Raw genomic sequence first — 16,792 nt, 5'->3', positions numbered from 1 at the left:
AACGATTCTAAAGTGGATTTTCTTTACATGATTTGAACCAGACCTTAATAAACTGTTAAGCCAAGCGGTTGCAGATGGGTGTCAGATAAAGGGTCCAGCGGTTGGCCATCTGTAGGTGTCAGTAACCCTACAGATGTGGGTTTGATAAAGGTTCAGCTCGAAAGAACATCTGTAATTGCTACAAGTCCTACTGAACTGAGTTAGGAATCGAGTTAAGCCAAAATATATGTTGTGTTTGAGATTCATCTTGGAAATTCCGTAAACTGTGTTTCAGGTTGATTTACTGTTGTCGAGTAGTGGCATTCTGTTATTTATGTTTTCTTATATAACTGTTTGCATTGTTGTTGTTTGGGTTTCATTATTGAATATAGAGTTTGATTGCAAGTCCAATAGTCTGAACTGTGGCAAATTCGCACTGAGAATTTATTCTCACCCCCACCTTCCCCGTTATTTTACAGGTATTGGTGCGACTGATTCCGGAGAGGCACGAGAGTAGTAGGCCTTAGCAGCTTACCAGTATATGACCCTAGATATCTTTTGTTGTATAGATTTAGGGTAGGCCTCGTGGTTGGTATCCGGATGAGATACTTTTGTTGTATTATATGCTGACCAGACTGTGTACTCTGATATATATATTAGAAACTTGTTTGAATTGCTTGTTGTTTGGTCCGAAATGTGAGTAGCCTTGTAAGCATACACGGCGTGGTATGCTTACGGCGGGGGACTGTTACGACCCGTGGCCGCGGGGTGTGACACTTAATCAGAGGTAATTTGGATATTTTAGGCTTTGGCTTGAACCGAATTTGATTCGGGACTTATTGAGTTTAATTGAGTTTATTACTTGAAGCTTATTTAAGTTTTGTTTTTCATTTAAATTTATAAATGGATTTTATTTAGGTTTATTAAAGATTTTAAATTTGGTTAGAACAATTTGGCTTTTATTTATATTTAATTTGATTAATAGGAATTTATAATTATTTTGTGACATTCATTCAACTTTACTTGGATCATTATTAAAAAAAAGGATATATTGAGGACTTTCAGATTGTTAAGGGGCTCATTGGCAATTTTTAAGGTACCTCTTTAGTGATTTTCGGGTTTTGAAGAGCCACTCTGCAAAAAACGCTTTCTCCAATTCTCTTTGATTATCTAAAATTTGTTTCATTTCGGGCCTTTACTGTTTGGGCTTAATCTATTTCTTTCCCTTTCTTTTGAGTTTTACTCATCCGTAGCTGACAATGTGGTCCCCAATCATCAATCAATCATTTCATTGGCGCTGGCTAACAAGAGTTTGAACTGCGTCAAGATCTGTGCTCCTGTCTCCTTGATTCGCGCTGAATTATCTGATTACATCGGATTCATTCTTTCACGGGTTTGACTTGTTCAGGATTTTGGCTCCGATAAGCGGTTTCTTCTTCGTCAGAGAAACTCCAACCACGGCGGGCCAAGAGGTTAAACTCCGATAAGGGGTTTCCTCTTCGTCAGAGAAACTCCAATCAAAGTATCCAAATGCATTGTCAGACGAGAAGCAAAACAGATTTTTCACAAATGACCCTGTGTTTTATTTATTTATATATATATTTTTTTATCTCAATCAATGGAACATGGGAGCATTATAAGTCCTTATGTTCTCTTATTTTGAACCTTCACTCCGACCGAATTTACAATGGGGTCCCTCAATCTTATAGATATTTTGCCAATGAATGCCATAACATCTATTAAACCCAATGTTATCAGAACCGGACCGGATGTCGACCCGGTAAAGCTCCGGTTTAACGGTTCACTGGTTAGACCGATGGTTCAACCGGTTTGACTGCTGATTTTTTAAATACTTACATATTTATTTATAAGATATAATTACTATTATAAATAATTTTGTTTTATGTAATAAAATTTTCAATATACATATTAACAATGTACTATAAAAGTAAATTTATATATTAAGAATAATTATTTTTTATTAGAAAATAATATATCTATTGTAGCTCAAATGTAGAACTTATTGTTAGAATTAGTAAAATAATTAAATAAAATATTATGAAATATTTTTTTCATCGAAGAAATTTTATATTTTATACTTCATAAATAAATTGAATAACTACATAGAAATTCTTTAGTTTTTGTGATCAAGTGAACCCCTAATGATCCATATTATAATTAATATTTAGTTTATAAAAAAATAATATTGCAACAAATGTTGGATTATTCTTAAACACATAATTATTTACAAAAGTATGTTACAAAATATAAATGACTACACAAAGTTAGCCACAGAATAATACACATTAGATTTCACTTTTTCTCCTAAAAAGTTGTTGTCTTTTCTCCTAAAAAATTGTTCATTTCCATTCAAAATTGAAAATAGTCACATGACAACAATGGACAAAAAACCAATATAAAACCAGTTTTTTTTTGCTTTTACTCCGGTTTTTTATATAAAATCAGCCGGTTTAATTACATATATCCGGTTCTATTGCATATCCGGTCCAAATAGCGAACCAAACCGTAAACCTATCCGGTTCCGGTTTATTCCGGTCGAACCGGCCGGTCCGGTCCGGTTTTGATAACAGTGATTAAACCGAGATTTCGTTTTTGTAACTTGGTCCTTAATTTGACTGAGGAACTGGTAGAGGAGCCAGCTGGCTCGACTACTACCAAACCTTGTGTGTTCCTATGATTTTCTAATTTAACTTTTATTTCATTGGGCTTTCTTCATGAGAGTTTCAAGTAAATCAAATGAAGGGGGATACCAGCTGGCTCAACCCCGACATTCTTTCTACTTAATTGCCTTTAGGAAAAGCTTCATGAATTTAAAAAAAAAAAAGAAAAAGAAAAAAGAAGCAATCTTTATTTGTTTATATCTTTTTAAGTGTATATTTTTGTAAGAAAAGGTTTGATAACAAATCAAAAGCATCAAGCTTCATAAAAAACACCTAATTAACTAAAGAAGACAGAGAAGAAGCAGAAAATAATAAAAGACAGTGACTAAATAAATTGAAGAAAGTTTTTTTGAAAAGCATGGTAGTAGCTACCAGCATAAAAAAATAAAAAATAAATAAATAGTCCCTATAGTAAGTTGAAGAAAGTAATGCAAATAAGAATAGGTTCGGGTCATGCCCTATAGTAGGCTCTCTTGTTTTTTTCAATTATTAAGTTGGGTCATGCCTCATCTCTCATTATACTAAAAAAAACTTCTTTCACTGTCACATTGATTGTCACAGGAAAGAATCATCATTATTGTTATTTTTATCAGAAGATCAGATTACCAGTCACAGTTTATCGACTACCATTTATAACAGATCAAGAGCAGGTCAATCCAGAGAAGAAATAAGAAAACAAAGAAGAAAATGAATAAAAGAAGCCAATGAAACAGTAACACAAGATTTCAATCTCCTAGTAATTAAGGAGCCTTTTATTGATTCATCGCTATATTACAAACAAAATCTAGACTTTTGAGTCTCTTACATTGCAACAATGGTAAGATCTACCTATTTCTATTTTCTATATTGGATTTAAATGGTTTTAGCAGAGCTTTTGCTTTGGATTTGTGTACCTATTTCACGAAGCGGGTCTAGGCAACCAGGGGATGCAAATAAATTTTGATGGACTCAATTTTACCTTGGCCCAAGATGCTCTCCTTGATTTTGATGAAGCCCAACTTGTTTTATTTACCCCAACCTATTCTTATTTGATCTAAATTATTACATAATCCAGATCAATCAATTTAATCGGCCAAGGTTGATCCCTTCTTAATTTTATTTCATTTGTATTGCATATCATGAGCCGTGGGCACTATCTCCAATTTAAAAATGGATTTATTCAATCCCCTCCATTTTACTATAAAGGGACATCTCCATTTCTTCTATTTTTTAGCTCTTTTTTAGTTATTTCTAAATACCAACTTTTTGGGGTACAACAATATCAAATTTAATTTAAATTATTTTTTGAGATCAACAGTGACTATATTTTGAGATCAATATTTATGGTGTCTATAAACTTCACTATAGATAGCAGAATGAGCTCAACATTGATTATATTTATGTGTATATATAGTTTGTTTGTAATTATTATCTTTTTACAACAGAATTATACAATAATTTTGGAAAAGAAATAATTGCATTTTTCTCAAAGAGGAGGCATCCAATTACATCATTTTATAGTGATACATCTTGACACGATATGCTTATAAGTCAATTTTGCGATTTAAAAGTCTAAACAGTCGATCTGAACCATTCAACATGATTTCCATATTAAAATGTGCTTGGAGTCCAAATTTTATATTTTTTGAATTTTTTAATATATTTTGAGATGTGTACAAAATTGCAGTTTTTAGATAATTTTGAACAATTGAAACACTGCGATTTTCAAAAGTTCTAAAAAGGTAGTAAATAATTTTCAAATAAATGTAAAATTTGATCTCCAAGCACATTTTAATATGGAGATCATGTTGAACGGTTCGGATCGACTGCTTGAATTTTGAAATCGTAAAAATGGCTTATAAACATAATGCTGTCAAGATGTGTCATAAATGACATAAATTAATTAGGTATTTTTTCTGTATAGATTGTTAAATGACATAAATTAATTAGGTATTTCTTCTGAAATTAATGGACGAAGAAAAAATAAATTAAAATTTCGTCAAAACAATCACAATATTCTAAAATTGATGAACCTCTTTTCAGCTGGCCCAGTATTCCTTTACCAGCAAGTTGCAGAAAATATTACATTATTTATTACATAATATTTTGAAATTCAACTGTGACAATGCAGTTTGAAATCAAAATAATTGTATAATAGTTGTCCTGATGAGACCTCACTTTTGGCCTATCGGCTAACGTAATGGCTATGGTAATACCTTCTGCGTTTGAGCTCCCATGTTTAAAATTCAGCTAAAATGTCTCTTGTAGAAAATTATAATTGAAAGCTCTCTCAGGCTGATCCTATATGTATTACCTATTAAGATCATTGGTTTTCCATTTTTTTTCTTAAATTGCATTCTGTTGGTGAAATACAAAGAGATAATTGCATTCTGTCACTAATTGCACGTTGGTTATATTGTTAATTATACTTGGTTAAACTTAAGAGTTATAGAACAAAATACATCTGGATAAGGACAGACAGTTTCCAATCAGTTAATTATTCGTTATATGAAATATTCAAATTTAATTAAGAAAATCAATTAATTAGCTTTCTTCAAACGAGTCTTATAAAAGGAACTTCGAAGTTTAAATTATCTTGTAACAAAGTACAGATGCAGGACATAAGAACTAACAATATTTTACAACAAAATTATATTATTTTACTATTTTTTATTGTAATAAATCAACAGGAAATTGTGATTACATCATCTACTTTCAATTAAAAACGTCAGCAGAATTATATTAGTCATGGAGAATGGATCAGACAGACTCTAAAAAATCATATAACTGGTTGCCATCATTAATAATTAATGTCTGGTTTAATTTGCATTTCACTAAGCCTCATGATTTAGTTATATAGCAACGTGTACCTAACGTGCCCCCATCAACTGGTCAGGACAATAATTTATGAGTATGAATCTAATTTGTAACCAGCAATTAATAGAGATATATTACCGACATTAAATGGATGAGTAATTATTAATAAATTAAGTCATCTTTATTAATAATGCTTACTCTCTCTTCTGTATTGATTGAATAATGACAAATTAATTAATGAAGTATTTTCATCTGAAATGGAGGAAGAAAATAAACTAAAATTTAGTCAAAACAATCACAATATATATTCTAAAATTGATGGACCTCTTTTCAGCTGGCCCAGTATTCCTTTACCAGCAAGTTGCAGAAAATATTACATTATTTATTACATAATATTTTGAAATTCAACTATGACAATGCAGTTTGAGATCAAAATAATTGTATAATAGTTGTCCTGATGAGACCTCACTTTTGGCCTATCGGCTAACGTAATGGCTATGGTAATACCTTCTGCGTTTGAGCTCCCATGTTTAAAATTCAGCTAAAATGTCTCTTGTAGAAAATTATAATTGAAAGCTCTCTCAGGCTGATCCTATATGTATTACCTATTAAGATAATTGGTTTTCCATTTTTTTTCTTAAATTGCATTCTGTTGGTGAAATACAAAGAGATAATTGCATTCTGTCACTAATTGCACGTTGGTTATATTGTTAATTATACTTGGTTAAACTTAAAAGTTATAGAACAAAATACATCTGGATGAGGATGGACATTTTCCAATCAGTTAATTATTCGTTATATGAAATATTCAAATATAATTAAGAAAATCAATTAATTAGCTTTCTTCAAACGAGTCTTATAAAAGGAACTTCGAAGTTTAAATTATCTTGTAACAAAGTACAAATGCAGGACATAAGAAATAACAATATTTTACCACAAAATTATATTATTTTACTATTTTTTATTGTAATAAATCAACAGGAAATTGTGATTACATCATCTACTTTCAATTAAAAACGTCAGCAGAATTATATTAGTCATGGAGAATGGATCAGACAGACTCTAAAAAATCATATAACTGGTTGCCATCATTAATTATGTCTGGTTTAATTTGCATTTTACTAAGCCTCAACAGTTAGTTATATATCAACATGTACCTAACGTGCCCCTATCAACTGGTCAGGACAATAATTTATGAGTATGAACCTAATTTGTAACCAGCAATATATAGAGATATTACCCACATTAAATGGATGAGTAATTATTAATAAAGTCATCTTTATTAATAATGCTTACTCTCTCTTCTGTATTGATTGAATAATGACAAATTAATTAATGAGGTATTTTCATCTGAAATGGAGGAAGAAAATAAACTAAAATTTCGTTAAAAAAATCACAATATTCAAAAATTGATTGACCTCTTTTCAGCTAGCCCAGTATTCCTTATCCAAAGCCAGTTGCAGAAAATACCATATTATTTATTAAAATAATATTTTAATTTTCAACTATGAAAAATTCATTTTGCTATAGTCTGTTGCATCAAATTGGTTGATTTTGAATGAACAAACGATCAACATTATATTCTTAATTTGAATATATGATTCGGTGCATCCTTTAATTTTTCGGAAACCAACTGTAAATTGTGTTTTAAAGTATTTTAATAATACAGCTGTGTGACCTGTGTCAATAGATTTTGTTTTTAACTGGATATATATATATTTTTTTATTAAAAACCCGTAGGCATTAAATGGATATATATAATCTGTGGACAGAGGAGAGCAATTAAGGGCACCTTTCGCTTGTCCTTGATACTAAGTTGGAGCACAATTCATTCAACCATATATTTAGTTTAGTTTCATTCAACACTATCTAAACCAAAGCTAGAAATGTAAAGAAAATAAAATAAGATCTAGTGCCGTACAACTCCGTTTCAAGGAAATTCGTATCCTCTGCATTAACCCAAAAAGGAATCTTTTCACTTAATGCAGATGAACCGTCCGATCAGCTTCATGATTCGTGCAAGTTAGATCCGCACTAATATTAAAGACTCTCCTATGTTTTAGGCGAAAGTCGGATGGGCTCCATTTACAATCGGACAGTCCATATGTATTAACCCAAAAGATGCTCTTTCGAGTTCATGCAGACAATGCGGACTTGTTTTCAGGTTCTAGTTAGCCCTTAATTCTTCTATTTCTGCTATATCATTATACTAGTTAGCTGTCTACAGGATAACTACTAAAGTAAGGCTTAGAATTGAAAAAGCTAGAGAGAATTTCTCATTTGGAGGGAATTATGTTAGAAGAAATATTATTTTTGTATATTGGAGGAGGTATATAGAAGTCTCAAGTAGTGGGTCACATGTAATGATCCTTTAGTAAATGGATGGTGGGACGACATTGTATCTGTTTTCAGTTCTTGGTCTTAAGCTTTTTTTTTTTGAAAGCCGGATAGTAACTATCAGGTTGGTGTACAAGAAAATAAAAAGAGCGTTTACACATAATTAAGCTATATCTGTAGCAGCTTTTACACATAATTAATAGTTAATCTTCTCTCTGTTTTTTTTTTAAAAAAAAAAGGCATACGAGTGCCAGTTTGATATATGAAATATAACAGGTAAATTACATAATTAATAGTTAACCTTCTCTTTTAACAGACAGTTAGATGTTTTATCGGTTTGAATGAGTGTAAAGATAATTATTGACTGCATACTCAATAATAAATTATCAATGGTTCAAGAACCATGTGGTATCTTTCATCATACATTATGTTGCAGAGAATCTGTTTCATTTAATTCTTTGTGCCGGAATAAAAAATCGTGCTGTCCAATTCCTACTTTACTCGTTTTGATTATCTCATTTGAATCTAAGAATTCTCATGTGGTTTTATTTGTGCTTCCTTTTGTGTTTGATGCTCTCACTTGCCTGATTTTGTCAAAAGCTCATTTGAAAAAATGTTCTCACTTGCCTGTTTTTGATCGGGCGGTCGCAAGAAAGCTTCATTTATAATTATCAAATCTGATGAGAGGTAGTGCACAAAAGAAATAATTATATTCCACCACAGGAGATGCTGAATCAAAATTCAGTGAAAAGTGGACTGGAGATTGACTAAAGTTTCTACACGATTAGGTATTACACTGGAACTAAATTCCAAACTAACCATATACCACCACACGTGGAATGTATGGACTTGAGATTGACTAAAAAATTTAAAGTGAGAGTTTCGCTTTCCGGACTTACCAAGAAAACCCAATCAAAGCTTAACATTATTTCTGCTATACCCTTTTATATATTTAACCTTTTATTAGTTATTTTTAAAAAATGACAATACCCACCTTATTCCTTCTTGCCTTCCTATCTTTGCCTTAGTTTCCTTCATCTATTTGCCTTGCCCTTCTACAAATTCCCAACTCAAAGCTTTATTCTTTCTCTCCAACTCCAACTCTCTACTCTTAGTTAGTTAGTTTCGTTGCTACTTGCTACAACCAAAATCAAAGAACAAAGGGGACGACAAAGGAAATCCATGAATTAAGTGGAAGAGAGCTAGTATGGTTAACCACGATGATCCTCTCTATGGGCTTGAAGGAGAAAACAAGACTGTGATTCCAATTAAGTCTCTCTCATTAAGTGGAATTTCATCATTTGAATAGGTAATGGTATATTTGTAGTTAAAGAGATTTTGGAAAGAACAAAGGGGACAAAAACCTGAGAAAGCACACCAACAAAACTAACTAATTAACTAACTAAGAGCAGTTGTAGTTGAAGAGAAGAGAGAATAAAATTTGGGTTGGGTTGAATTAGCGGAAGAGCAAGGCAAACAGAGAAATGAGAGTTAAGCAAAGAGAAGAAGGCAACGCTGTTTGTTCTGCTTATTTCTTCTTTTTGCTTGCTCATTATTGCTTAAATGCAATTAATTAATTAATAAGATGACGAATTAAACACCTACTTATGAATTAGATAATTACTCATTTTCTGAAATGTAAAAAGGAGGAACAAGAGGAGGATATACTTGTAAATTTTAGCTAAAAATATCTAATGAAAAAGTTAAATAAATAAAAAGGATAGAAGAAAGAATGTTCTATTTTTATGGAATAATGGTTATTATGTTGTTTTCATAGGAAATTGGCTATTTTGAAAGTTTTTATGGGTACACCGCAAAATTTCCGTTAAAATAAACCGTTGAAACATTCGGCTGGCCCAGTATTTCGATTGCTATAAATGGATTGGGCTTATAGCGCCAGTGTTAATCTGTAGTACCTCTTAGTTAGGTTGAAGAATCCAAGTGTGCATACTGCATAGTAAGGAACCATTTTTTCCCCTGTATGTAGGCCGATGCTCTGATTGGTCATGGAAGATAACAGGTCATTTTTGCTCCCAAGCTTTTGAATGATATGTGGACATAATTGAGAAGATAACAGGTCATTTTTGTTAACAAGCTTTTGAACGATATGCTCTGATTGCATAGTTAGTCATGGAAGATAACAGGTCATTTTTGCTAACAAGCTTTTGAACGATTTTATAGTGGCAAAGACAATGTTACCCATGTAAGAGGTTATAGGTTCAAATTTCAAAATAAGAATAGAGAATTCTTTGTGGATATATATATAGTTAAAAAGTTTGACATCCAACATCTACTAAATATATATATATATATGAGGAGGGTTCCAATACACTCAAAATTTTCTGCTCCCATTTAGTCCCAAATCTGTACCCTTCGATTTCACATCAAAAACCGTGGACATCATAGCCCTGATCAGCGAAAAAATCATAATCCATTACTGGACTCCTCCAGCTCTCTCCCTCTTCGACCCTGTGCAAAACAAAAAAAAACACCTCTTCCATCGTTCTCTTCCCAACCCCTAACCTCAAATCTGCTCTCTCACCGATACAACGCTCTCTCCTCGGATCTAGTCCTTCGCTGGAGCAACGCTCTCTCCTCATATCTGCTCCCTTGGATCAGCGCAACACTCGCATCAGAAAAGTTTGACTTCATTGACATATTCTTCTAGGTAATTAAAATTAGCTACTAATTTGACCTGAACTTCTTTTGAGCCTATTTTCCATTTAATGATTGATGTAGTTACCATTTGAATTCAACACAATCATCTTCTTTTCCAAATTCGGGTAACTAAATATAAAATGATAAAACAATCCAAACACATCCATATACTATCACAGTTTGATTCAGTTATGTACAACCGCAATTTGATTGACAATCTATAGTTTAACCAAGACAATTATTAATTCAGCTTAACCATAGTTTAAAACAAATTATTAATTCAGTTATGCTATACTGCAATTTGATTGACGATCCATATTAGCATATTTTAAGAATCTTGTGAACAAAATTAAGTAATTTTCTAAGGCATGCACTTTTGGTTGAGTTTCCAGTTGATTGATCCCGGCAAGAGCCTGAGAGTGGGACCTATGCGCATGAACATGCTCGTAGAATCAAAGGGGGTGGGGAGAAAGAGCGAACCGAACAAGGCGACATTGTCCGCATCCTCTGCCCTCTGCGGGTGGGGCTCATTTAAAAACAGTAACAATAGTTAAATCCTTAAACAGTAACCGGTCTCACCCTCAGAGACTCTGGGGGCAGGAATTTCCTGCCCCCCGGGGGACAGAGGATTCGGTTTCCAAGCCACCCAACTATTTAATACTATTATTATTACAACAAAAGATTTCCTCCATCCGGATTTCAAATCCATTACCTCTCACATAAAGATTATGTGTCTTCGCCACTAGATCAAAGACTGGTTCTTATATTTGGCAAACTTTTATTTGGCACACTACACCCAATGAAACAACACAAGCAACAACTGATTTGCAAGAAAACAATCAAATACAATAGCTACTGAATTTTACATCTTTATACAAAACCAAATTTGAAGCTGGCTTAACTAATCGGCCTCACCTGGGTCCTCCGGTACTGATTTCAAACACTGCACTATATTGGGTACTATTAAAACCAGATGCATCAGATATAGAGGGAAATTTTCTTTCACCGACCAAGTTCTCCATCTCTTCTTGATCAATTTGCAGGCCGGGGGAGCTGTTATGGAACCTCACTACCTTCTGTAGTTCCTCCACAACATTCCCCATGGTCGGCCTATCCTCTCCGTTTGGGCTCAGACACTGCAGAGCGATCTCACAAGTGTCATCAAGAACCTTCACAACATTCTCGTCATTATTTACTATTTCCACATCCAACATGACACGATGCTCATTTTTCCTTGATTTTGAAAGAAACGATGTAGCTAAGGGCTGCTTCTCTCCCTTTTCGTCTATATAAACTGCCTCCTTCCTAGTGAGGAGCTCCAACATTACAACCCCGAAGCTATATACATCACTTTTCTTTGTTATTATCTGTGTGTACAAGCACTCAGGGTCTAGATACCCATGTGTAAAATGGACAATCTCGATATTTTCATTTACCGTCACAATACTTGAAGCTCCAAAATCAGATACCTTGGCCGTGTAGTCAGCATCTAGTAGTATATTAGCGGACTTAACATCACCATGAATGATAGAGCGAAAGATAGATGAGTGCAGATGATCTAGAGCCACTGCCGAATCCAGAGCAATTTTTAGCCGAGTACCCAATGGAATCAACCTTCTACTGCTGTTTCTGTGAAGAAAATCAAAAAGTGTCCCGTTCGGGACAAACTCATAGACCAACATAGGAATTTTAACCTCTAAACAACATCCCAATAATCTAACTATGTTCTTATGGTTTATTTGTGAAAGAAGAATGATTTCATTCACAAATTCTCCTCTTTGTGTCTCTTCAACTTCCTTTGCTTTCTTTATGGCCACCACCTCGTTATTTTCTAATAATCCCTGGTACACATTACCTTGGCCTCCTGCTCCTAATACAAGGGCATCACTGTAATTATCAGTTGCAATTTCTATTTGTTTTTCACTGAATACGCGGAGATGATTGTCCATCATCTGATAGTATCTATTATACTCTTCTTTTTCCTTCTTGTGTTTTTTATGTTGTTGATGTGTGGCAACCAGGAAACATAAGCCGAAGAAAGCAGCAATACCAAGAATAGAAGCTGCACATTGAAGCAAGAGAGATGAACATGACTAAGCTAGAAACATAAACATATTGTCTGTTTATCATCATCACACAACTAACAACAATAATAACCAAATAAATGAGCACTACAACGATATTTTAAGAACACTGCAACAATAAAAACAACAGCTGGAATAAAATAAGGTATCATTGTTGTTCTGTACGTAAAGAATTTAATTCCATTTTATTCAATTTAAAAGCTCTTTTATTCTCTTCAAATAAAAAAATAATACTAACCAATAGCCACACGAGCAGGATAAGGAAATTTCTCTGGAATCTTGGTGCAATTTCCAATTGTTGCATTGCCAATGGTGCCTTTACTGCAGGAACATTCGTAGCTTCCTTCTGTATTTGTGCAATATCCATGGCAGGGATATTTATCCGGAAATTTGCATTCATCAATATCTGTTCAGTGAAAACCATTGTAAATATTAGAAACTAATCCTTGAATTACAAACTTAATTAGAATAATAACATAACCGGTAGAATTATTACCAGCTTAATTAATTTAACATGCTTTCTCAAAGAGTAGATAGTTACCTAGGCATCCGTCTTTAATGTAGGGATTGCCCTCAAAACCAGCCAAGCATTGGCAGAGGTATCCCTTTCCATTGCTTGTGTTGTAGCAACTGCTGTGATAGCTGAGACATGCAGGGTTAAGGTTATTTTCTGTACCCTCCTGGCACGTGCCATTGTCCCTGATAGCCCAGTCAAGCACAAGTGGCACCCTTCCCTCGTTAGTCCTATTGTAAAAATTATCCCCTCTGAGATCCTGAACTTGGAACTTGTACCAGTCTTCCTCCACCAGCACAGCATAAAGGCACGGGTTGGAAGAATAACCAGAGTTGTTGTCATAACCCCACTGTATATTAAAATCGTCAAGCCCTGCTGGTATCGTGGTCTGGCAACAACCCATCCCATTACACAATCCACCATCATCGGTTATTTCATTTTGGTCCCAACAGAAGGACACACAGCCTGAAAGGTATGGTTTACTTATATCCGATTGTTTTGGTGGACTCACAATATATGCCAAGGTGTCACAACCTATTGCTGTGAACTTATTGCGTCTGCTCGAAAAGAGATATGGACTAACGAGATTAATTTGAGCATCAAAGCTGGTATAATACACGTTCTCCTTACTGTAGCAACGAAACCCAATGTATTTGTAGATACGTGCTTCGCCGCCAGTTATGCTGATATCTATAACCTCGGTATTAGTACCCAAGAAGGCTTTATGCGGAGTAAAGGACTCATTGCATGTTATATGGAATCCCTCCCGGTAGCAGCCATCATGGGTGCCAAATGGGTAGGGAATGGAGGTGTTCCCACATTTGTCTGGGCATCCAGATGATGCTGAGGTGACTGCAGCAGTTGGCAAGATTATTAGGCATGTCAGTGCTAGGTAGAGAAAGAACTGTGCTTTATTTAGAGGACAGGCCATAATCTCTCTCGTTCTCACACACATATAGGAAGGGTTAATTAGTAACTGCAGAATGAAAAGAGATGAAGAGATGAAGCTCTACTGTCTACAAGGCCATTTATAAGGGCTCTAACCCGTTGACCAAAAAGATAATTAATTGCATCACGTTATTTGCAATTGCTGAAATGATACTAAATTTGTAAAAAGTTATAATTTTCAAATGCATGCAAAAAAAAATAATAATTCATTAAATTCCATGCACATTAAAATTATTATAATGATTTAAATAACATCTTTGAAATCTTAAGAATAATAGCGAGTTATATTCAAGGATAATTTATGCAATTTATTCACAATAATTTATATAATAGATTCCAGTTCAGAAGCAAGAACGATAATTTTGTACAGAAAACAACAGTGAAAATATCAAGATCTGAAGTATAAATTTGACCAACAAAAAGATTTCGATATGTTGTTCATGTTGAATTGCTTGGGATTATTTGTTCAAATTTTGTATATCAAAACTTGGTTCGATGTAATTACATTTCGAATACTTTGCAAAGCACCTCAAGTGCTTCGCACAGTATGCGCCTAGCTAAAACTAGGACCCAAAAGTGCTCCGGACCACAAAGTGTACCACAAACAAAAGAGAAAAAAGAGTTTAATTTCTAAACAAAATGCTCTCAAAATTCTCGTTCTTGAACACAAAGGTGATAAAAAATTAATTAAAAAAAAAGGAAAAGGGCAATCATATTTCAAAAAGGTGACCACAGGCTTAAGACTCTGCACAACGATTTGATTAACTGGAACTAACGGTTGTCTCTGTACGATCATAACATTTGCCAATAGTTCAAGTGAACTGGACCCTTTTCTTAAATTAAGGGAAGTACATGACGAGCATAACCGTTATAGCGGAGTGCCCATATCTAACATTACCGTTGCCAATGGTTGAATAACAAAATGAATAATTAGCTAATTTCATCGTAGTCTTCTAAAATAAGTTATGAGTTTGTAAAAATTACCTTGTACCAAAGTTCAAATGTTTTTTTATTATAAATAATTGTAAGAAATGTCAACTCTGGGAATTGTAATTACATCATCTATTTTTAATTAAGGACGTCAGAAGAATTAGTCATGGAGAATGGATCATACCAACTCTTAAAAGTCATATATCCGGTTGCTATCTCTGATTGTGACATGTATATTTTACAATATTTAGTTTATCCAATTGATGAGAAGCTAGTCCAGAGGGAATTTATATCTCAAAAACAATCGCTCATTAACTGATCAGAACAGGAAATTGTAAGTCTGAATTTGAAACCAGCAAAACCACTTTTGAAATAGATAAGGCGTCTTTATTAAAATCATTATAACGTATGAATGAGGGATTAATAATCTTTACACAGTCATCTTTATCAAAATCAATTTATTAATTACCTTATTTATTCTAAACGGGTATGGTTGACCCGAATTATGGCTGTTCTCTGGGGAGTGTGGAAACAATGAAATTCACGTATCTTTGGGCGTCCATCGAAACCCTCTTGGTTGCTGGCGCGGGACATCAAAGAAGAGACCGAAATGTGGTTGAAGTGTTGTCGTCGTTCAGTTGGAATTGGTTGAGAGAAGGATTTGATGTTTTATTTTATTTTAGTGTTCTGAAGTTGTAATCTCATCTATTTTATTTGTACCCTGGTAGACACTGGTTATCAAAAAAAAAAAAAAATTACCTTATTTATTTTTCTTATATAACTAATTAGCATATTTATTATTTCATTGTAGTCTTCTAAAATAATCATCTTGTATAACCAAAGTTCAAATGCATGACTTACGAGACCAAATGTATTTTTTTTTATATATATATGTAGTTCTACTAAATGTCAAATTGCTATTACATCATACATTTTGAATAATCATACTACCCAGACTTGTCGACTCCTTAATTATTGCATTCCGCTCATTATTCAACATGGAAATATATATTTTATTTCCAATTCACAACTAATTATTGCATCCCGTTGATTATTTAAAATGACAATAATATTTTCTATCCAATTCGCAATTAAATATTGCATCGCGTTGATTATTCAAAATGCATGGCAATAAATATTTTATTTCCAATTCACAATTAATTATTGCATCACATTGATTATTCAAAATGGCAATAAATATTTTCCTTCCAATTCACTCTTGATTGTTGCATCCGCTGATTATTCAAGATGGCAAAAAATACATCAGTTTAATTATTGCATTCTGATTAGTCAAGTCTTTCATCATATAGTTTCTATTCAATTGCAATTACCGTTAATCATTTTCCTTACTATTCTTCTCTAACAAGATCATTATTGCATTCCCTTTCATTTATCTTTCACAATCTATTGTGGACAAATTACTTATTCTACATATTCAATTATTCTTCTACACACATTTTTTGTGTGCCTATGAGCATGATTCTTCTCGTTGTTTCTTGATGTACTTATCATGAAAAAAAATATGAAAAATATTTAATTTAATTCTTACTCTTCATGTAATTGTATTTTACTTTTCCAAAAGAAGAAAAATGTACAAAGAAAGAATAACAAATATAATTTAGTTTTGTCTCTGGAACAGCGGAAGCCCCAATTCCTGACCTTGTGATTCGTATATTTAATTTTGAGACTACAAGAGAAAGAGAATCCAATTTTTTTTTTTTTTTTTTAAAAACAAGAGAAAGAGAATGTATCATATGCCATTAGAGATTATGGCATGTATATATAATATAAACAGAGCATACATTTTGGCTCATTTATCTTTCTTTGCCAACTAATAAATACGAAGAACAAAGTACATAAATTGG

General features: G+C 33.2%; 3 protein-coding genes across 5 annotated transcripts in view; 1 reads left to right on the top strand and 2 right to left on the bottom strand.

The window, feature by feature from the left end:
• LOC144544734 (putative membrane metalloprotease ARASP2, chloroplastic) overlaps nucleotides 1-16,792 on the bottom strand; it is a 77,501-nt gene that overhangs the window by 10,939 nt on the left and 49,770 nt on the right. The window lies entirely within an intron of this gene.
• LOC144544725 (putative disease resistance protein RGA3) overlaps nucleotides 1-16,792 on the top strand; it is an 80,546-nt gene that overhangs the window by 19,897 nt on the left and 43,857 nt on the right. The window lies entirely within an intron of this gene.
• LOC144544728 (wall-associated receptor kinase 2-like) lies at nucleotides 11,268-13,991 on the bottom strand. Its single transcript, XM_078293282.1, has 3 exons — nucleotides 13,077-13,991; nucleotides 12,774-12,941; nucleotides 11,268-12,513 (listed from the first exon to the last, which is right to left on the bottom strand). Exons 1-3 carry the CDS (start codon nucleotides 13,978-13,980, stop codon nucleotides 11,363-11,365), a joined length of 2,223 nt encoding a protein of 740 aa, XP_078149408.1. The 5' UTR covers nucleotides 13,981-13,991; the 3' UTR covers nucleotides 11,268-11,362.

Source organism: Carex rostrata, chromosome 27 (genome assembly GCF_964058835.1).
Source record: "Carex rostrata chromosome 27, lpCarRost1.2, whole genome shotgun sequence".
NCBI classification, from domain to species: Eukaryota; Viridiplantae; Streptophyta; class Magnoliopsida; order Poales; family Cyperaceae; genus Carex; species Carex rostrata.
This window is presented reverse-complemented; position numbering and strand designations above follow the sequence as displayed.

Bases quoted from the DNA above. Each gene is read 5' to 3' on its own strand.
- LOC144544728 (XM_078293282.1), bottom strand. From the start codon at position 13,980: ATGGCCTGTCCTCTAAATAAAGCACAGTTCTTTCTCTACCTAGCACTG. The intron at 12,942-13,076 runs GTAACTATCTAC...TTCACTGAACAG, and splicing joins CATTAAAGACGGATGCCTAG to ATATTGATGAATGCAAATTT. The intron at 12,514-12,773 runs GTTAGTATTATT...TTCAATGTGCAG, and splicing joins TCCTGCTCGTGTGGCTATTG to CTTCTATTCTTGGTATTGCT.